General features: G+C 29.1%; 1 protein-coding gene across 1 annotated transcript in view; it reads right to left on the reverse strand.

The window, feature by feature from the left end:
* Positions 1-953: 953 nt before the first annotated feature.
* Positions 954-7,373, reverse strand: part of LOC111632948 (WD repeat-containing protein 6-like) — a 56,998-nt gene continuing 50,578 nt past the window's right edge. Inside the window, exons 20-23 of the mRNA XM_023377468.1 lie at positions 6,734-6,926; positions 5,467-5,759; positions 2,173-2,301; positions 954-1,231 (exon numbers count right to left, since the gene is read on the reverse strand). Of these exons, the coding sequence (XP_023233236.1) occupies positions 1,062-1,231; positions 2,173-2,301; positions 5,467-5,759; positions 6,734-6,926 (785 nt within the window). The 3' untranslated portion in view covers positions 954-1,061. The remainder of the gene's footprint in view (positions 1,232-2,172; positions 2,302-5,466; positions 5,760-6,733; positions 6,927-7,373) is intronic.

Here is a 7,373-nt window from a genome sequence, read left to right on the forward strand (position 1 = left end):
GCATATAATCATTTCTTAACAATGTCTGAATATCAAAAGATGTTTTTCTCACAAATTAAATTTTTTTCTTTTTCCTACATTTGATTCTTTCTACTCTGAGGACTTTTTCCATTTCTGTTGTGGGTTTGGCCTGGGCAGCTGGGGACAAAACCCAACGTTTTGCATGAAAAATTCCCAGGACAATCTGCCTGGATTGATTGCAGATCCCAGGAGCTACAGGCCGATGCCTTTAACTACATTGGCTATCAACAAATTATTCTATAAATATACAGGGAGATTGGAAAATGTCTGGCCAAAATTTAAAGGGGATGAATATAAAAGAATTCTCAGTACAATGCTTGTCTGGAAAGTTCTGGAGAGTAAAGAAAGTGGATAGGTAAAAGGAAATAGACACAAACAAATGTAATAAGCCCAACCTTTGCACAGCTTGCCCCATTTCCATTTGCAGCTCCATACATCAGATTGATATCTGCTAGTTCAGCATGCTGTATGAAATCACAGCAGGAAATGACAGCTTCCTGCATTTCTGGCTTGTTTCAACTGCCCTACACAGCATTTCCGGACAAACAGTGTAATGCAAATCCTTTTATATTTGTCCCCTCTAACTCCCTTTAAATTTTGGCCAAACATTTTCCGATCACCCTGTATACTTTTATTGTCATATTTAGAGTTAGATACTATTAAAGAAGTTATTTTATAAATATATGTTAAATTTCAAACTCGTTATTTCTGATTCTTTCAAATTCAGTGTGTGTAGATTTAGAATCCTGCCAATTGTCAATTGTATCTTGTGTTATTAAAGGAACAAATGACATTTTTCTCCAGAAACAAAATAATTAGTGATGAAAAATATTGAAAAATAATTTAAACTTCAAGAAGTTAAAAATATGTTTAAAATATTGAGGAATGTAGAAAAATAGAAAAAGAAACATTTATTTAAGTATATTTAATCAACCTAAACAATTTTACAATATTTTATAATTTATATTTTATTGCAAAAGTAAGTTTTTTTTTCATTTCAATTATGTTTTAAGAATTTTAAATACCAAGCAAAATAAATGTTACCTTTTGTAGACATCCAAACACGCAATATCGGGAATGCAAGACATGAAAGTAGTCAAGATGTTTAAATTAAGCTTTTTAGTTTCTTTGTCAAATCCCCAATTCCATAAATGAATTCTTTGATCAATGGATGTTGTGAGAATTTTATTTTCTGATAAAACAGATATTCCTAAAAAAATATACAAATAGTAATTACAAAATATGATTAAGAATTAATAATTGCATTCTGGTCAAGTATTCTACACTATCTTGATGTATTTAGGGCAAAAAATGCTGGATGATCAAATAACAACGTATTAGTATTAGTATTAGTAGTATTAGTAGTAGTAGTACGAAGAGTCCTGTGATGCCCAAACAATTTGTCATGCATCGGCTACTCTCGAGTGTACCACTTGCTAGCTTGTTTGTTGTTATGATTTCTAGTAATCAGAACATATAAGTTAAATGTTTTATACTACAGAACACAGAATTTTCCCAATTTAATCCTTGGCCATGTTGAGAATGGTTTACCCAGTAGATATGCTTATTGAACTTTCAAAACACTATGAATTGCTCTTTATCTTGATGTGGGTTAACTTTTATGCATTTATTATATTTTATAAATAAATTTTTGAAAATGTCCATTTCATTTCTAAACATTCCATAAGTTTAATTTTTAACTGGATTAAAAAAAATTATTTCAAATCAATAATTTTTCAAAAATAATTACTATACATAATTAAAAATTGTATTATATTTCTATCCAAATGATAATTATTCTTTTAATATTACTTATTGTAAATCTTATTAGAAAAAGAATAATTAGCAAAAATATATCAATTTTATTACAAGAAAATTCTAGAAATAATCTAATTGTTCTTGTGATCCACCTTAACACTGTTTCACCTCACAAGTGAGAATTTTTGTTATGTAAACAATAGATATTTATTTTTCTACATCATCTGAAGACTTTGACTATAAAGGATTTTTTATTATATGACAACATAATAAGCTTTTTGTACAATTAAGAAATTTTTATGAAGTGCTAAGAAAAATAAGTATTTAGTAAAAGTGCTAAGTATTTAGCTTTAAATACTAATAAATCGTATAAAGTTTGATACAAATATTTACCTGTTATTTGTGCATAGTGAGCTGTTGGACACGTAAATGTTTTAATATCTACAGATTGATTATTCACAGTAATGACTGAAGAGTTAAGACTATTGTCATCTCCACCAGTAAACAAAAGTAAAGTAGAATCTGAAAAATATTTTATGTTTAATATATTTTTTTATATATGTTTAATATATTTTATGTTATAATATATTAATCATAAAATATTTGTTTTTTTTAATATTGATGATTTCTTATATTATAATTAAATATGCTGTACTCATTTCATTCATTTTATATCTATAAAGTCATTTGTGTGGGTTTCAAATTGCTATATTTTTGTAAACAAACATAATACAGACATCAAATATGTACCAATTTTAAAATATTTGAGAATTTTTTTTAAACCTGTATCAATGGTGTGTGCTTGCATCAGATTTAATTATTGTCCTGAAGACATCTAGTCAGTCCCATTTCTTCTCATACAAAATCAAAAACATTGGATGTGACAGATGAAATAACTTCTATGATCTGTTGTTTCAAGTGTTCGATATGGTTAATGCACACACTGAAAACTACTTGTCGTAACTCCACAAGTAAAGCTCTTAAGGTGCAAGGTGTGAGATAGGGAGCATCAAGCCATGCCTTCAATCATCATCTATTCAATTGCTGTAGAAATGTCTTATTAAGGGACTGCCAAATAATGTTGAAAAACATGGAGAATGTCATCTTTCAAGATGACATTTTCTTCAAACCAAATGACTGCTGGATTAAACTGGGCTACTTTACTGATACATTGGCCATCATTTGGTTTCATTATAAAAGTATTGGGTTTTGAGATGTTTATATATGGACATTTTTTTCTATAATTTGTGACATTGCATTTACATTACATTACATTACATTTAGTGGAGCACTCCATCTGACCTGTAGCATTAAATGCTACTGGCTTGAGGTATTCCTCTTTTAATTGACCCTGCTTTGCATATGCTTTGCAGGTAGTTAAGATTACATGGTTGCAGTCGTAGCCGCAATACATTAATATCCGACAATTCTATTTTTTACATTAATTATATTTTTGTTGAGTAGAGTATTTGATGTCATTAATTTGACAATGAACTATGAGAGAAATTTTTGTTCTGTTTTTATAACAAGTTTTTATAAATTCATTGAAATAATGATATATGTTAACATTATTTATAAGGCTACTTTTCCTAATAGGCCAATTGTAACCTTCTTTATTACAAACTAATTTTAATTTGTTTCTTACTTTTTCATATTGCATACAGTCAAATAAGATGTGTGTGGGTGTTTCACTTACCCCACAAATCTCGCAGTTTTCATCATCTCGATGATTAAATCTATAATGATATTTCGCAAAATCTCCATGACCTGTCATGAATCTTGTGAATTTGTGACCAATTTGTAGATGTTTGTTATTTAACCTCTGGTTAATATCTGGTATGTATTCAAAGAGTTCCCTTCCTTTTGTACTTATTTCCCACCGTTGTTGCCACTGTAATATGTATCTATTTTTTATTTCAGTTTTTATGTATTTTGTAGATATTTTTGTTTGTAGATTCCTTTGTTTTTAGATAACTAGCCTCTTTAGCCAGACTGTCCACTCTTTCATTTAGTTGGTCTCCAAAATGGGCTTTGACCCAGCTGAACACAAGCATATTATCACTTTTCACAATATTTCGTCTTATATTGTCTATTAGTTCACTTTTATTGTTACCATCATTAAGAGCTTTTAATACAGCCTGGCTGTCTGTGCAAATAGTAATTTTTATATTTTTCTTCCTTTGATTTATCCAGTTAATTGCATGATCTATTGCTACCAATTCTGCTTGGTAATTTGTGCATCTTTTATCTAACTTGATTTTTTTTATGATACTGTTCCCTATTTCTACAGTAATAAACATACAACGCTCCCACTCCTTCTGAGGATCTTGATCCGTCCATATAGATTCTGTATTTATCCCAATAGTTGTATTTCTTTATATGTATTTTCTCCCATTCATATCTTAATTTTTGGTGTTGTTTCATATCTGCTTCTAGCTCGTCCTCTTTTTTCAATAAATCATTATGAGTTTTGTTTTCTTTTAATATATTTCTTGTGTCACTATGCTGTCAAATTTCCAAATCCAGAGGCATTAGGCCCGCCAGTACACAGAGTGCATCGTGGGATGTAGTACAGTATGCTCCAGTAATTCTTAATAGCATTTTTCTTTGTACGCTATTTATTTTCTGTTTCATGTGTGTTTCCCTCAACTCCATCCTCTTCCCCCAAATTTGGGCAGCATATGTAACAATTGGGATTACAGCACCTTTATAAATAAGTGTTAAAGCCCTTCCACCTATACTCCATTCTTTACGTGCTACTTTCGCTATTTCTTGAAATAAGTTACCCACTTTTTTCTTAATTGTTTCTAGGTGTTCATTCCAGAAAAGTTTGTTGTCTATTGTTACTCCTAAATAGTTGATTTGGTTTACACATTTAATCGATTTATTTTGCATTTTAATTGTGGGTTGCCTTTTTGCCACTTTGCATGTTGTAAAGGCTATGGCATTTGTCTTCTCTGGATTGTGACATTGCATATAGTTCCAACATATCAAGATAGATGTGTGATGTCACAGTAAACTCCATGAAGAAAATAGGCCAACCACTCAATCTTGTGTTAGAGCACACCATGTTTTAACTTTGGGTTGATGTTTACATTCAACAAAAACATGCAGACATTCATTAACCAATACCCTGACTTTCTGTCAGTAAACAAATCCTAAAACATGAAATATTGTTTTATCACTGAGCACTATCATATTCAAAAGTGCTTATAGCCAATCTCATTTTGAATATCAGCAGCAATTCTGTCTTTTGCACTCATTATTTAATAAGATTGCATGTAATAAATAAAGTTTATAACCAGCAACAAATAAAGTATTAAACTTGTTCTTAAGACCTATCTATCAGTCTGATAGAAATTAATCACAAAGAGTATAATAAATACTGTGACTTTTAATTTAGAAATTAAACCACTATTAAAGATGAATAGATTAACCTCTTCATCTTTACTGTGATTCATTAAGTTTTGATAGTTATTGCTATTTACGTGCAAAATTGGACTTAAAATATTTTTGTTCTATCATTACATTGTTTGTATTTGATTCATATATTTCACATGCTCATTAGAATCTATTTCAACTAAAGAAACATTATGTGTTATAAATATTACACTAAAGTATTACTTTGACACTCTTATTTCTATATATTTGACTACATTATCAAAGAATCATAATTAAAAAATATACCTGAGAGTTTATGTAAACACATTGCATTTATTCCGCATTGATGTAATCTTTTTTCAGTTATTAATTCTGGACAAATAATTGTTGACAAATTTGTCTGTTTCTCTATTTCTGAAGTATTTTCTTTAATGTTAAAGTCACTTGAAAATATTTTTAATAATCCATCAGTCGATCCAGTAAAAACCATAATAGATTTTTGAATATATATTAATGAAGTATGTAAAATACAATAATTTCCATGAGGAACAGTTTTATATAATTGAAGTTCTTTACTCAACAAAGAAAATCTAAAAAACCTGAAATAAACAATTAAACAATTACATTGAATTATTTATATTTTTAAAATGAAAGTAATAGGTAATAATTTTTATAATTATTCATTTATAGAATATTTTGTATTATTTAATAAAACGGTATTTTTCTTTTTGAAGTAAATCAGAAAATTTCCCAAACAATATTATTTATGAATAAAGAAAATATATAAAAACATCACCAAGAAATTACCTAAATATCAGGTTATAACTCTGCTAATTTAATGATGCCTCTAGTAGCAAATTACTTAGTATTAATCATTAAATTAGCAGAGTTATATCCTGATTATTTAGGAATCGTTTGGTGATGTTTCTATATACATATCAGGCTTCATAATGTCTAATATATTAAAAATATATAAACTATAAGTAAACCAAATCTGGTGTGTACTAATAAACAAATGATACCATTACATTTTAATTGGGCTATAATGAGCTAGTAGTAAAAAACAATTCAAACTCTTAATGTAATCAAATATATAAATATTATTTAAGCAAGACATTTAACTAAGGATTGCTAAAAAATTTATTAGAAATTATTGTTATGTATAATGGTAAAACTAAAATATAATTCTAGTGACTACTGGAATAACTAATTGTTAGAAGATGTGGGGTAGAACAAGTAAAATGTTAAAAATAAAAATGTTCCAGATAAAATGCTGAAAAAATTGACCAATAAAGGTAGCAAAAACATAAAAACTTTTAACCAGTTTTTATTGGTTTAAAGGACTGAAGAGTTCTGATAAAGTTCGAAATGCATATCCATTGTAAATTATAGAAAATAAAAATTGACTTTTTCCACCAAGAGGAGTGTTCCTTTGTGATAGGTTCTCAATAGCAATTTTATGCTAAATTTCAAGGAACATACAATGATATAAATATAATTTATGTGATTTGCTGTGAAATTTTGATTGTGAGATTAAATTTCGTTAATAATTATTAGCTTAAAATATGCATACCTCAGAACTGCATCCGAACAAGCTACGGCAATCATATATACATCTTTTTGAGAATATTCCCATAGACACGCATCTAAATATCGTGTCTGTGGCTCAGGTAATGCCGCACAATTTTTTTGAATCCATGGCTTTTTAAATAATTTATTCCCCAAACTCTGTTGATTATTTGCAATTTCGTAGCATGTTAAAATATCTGAAAAATTTTTAAAATTTTCAATATATGTTTTGTAACATTTATATATTTGAGAATTTTTTAATGATTTCAAATCTAGTCAATTAAAAAACATTATTTTATAAAATAAATTCCAATATTCACAAACTAAAAATAATAATAATAATAATAATAATAATAATAATAATAACTCTCCCGTGGTCACCACCTGATCGTGGTGGGAGAGCCCAGTAATTTTACTGAACCATAGGGCAATGCAGGCTGGAGCACAAGCTCCTGGTAGGGACACCCATGCCAGTAAGGTCTATGGGGAGAAATGAAGCTAAGAGTGACCACACACCCACATTCTGTGGAGATAATCATTATGGTAGTAACCAGATCGAAGTTTGATACCGGCTCGGACGTCGCCCGGGTTAACAAGGTCCGCGTTCGTGGGTTAGGCAGAGGCTCACGTTCGAAAAATAGGCT

Source organism: Centruroides sculpturatus, unplaced genomic scaffold, assembly GCF_000671375.1.
Source record: "Centruroides sculpturatus isolate CEXI.00-Female unplaced genomic scaffold, Cexi_2.0 scaffold624, whole genome shotgun sequence".
Classification (NCBI taxonomy): domain Eukaryota; kingdom Metazoa; phylum Arthropoda; class Arachnida; order Scorpiones; family Buthidae; genus Centruroides; species Centruroides sculpturatus.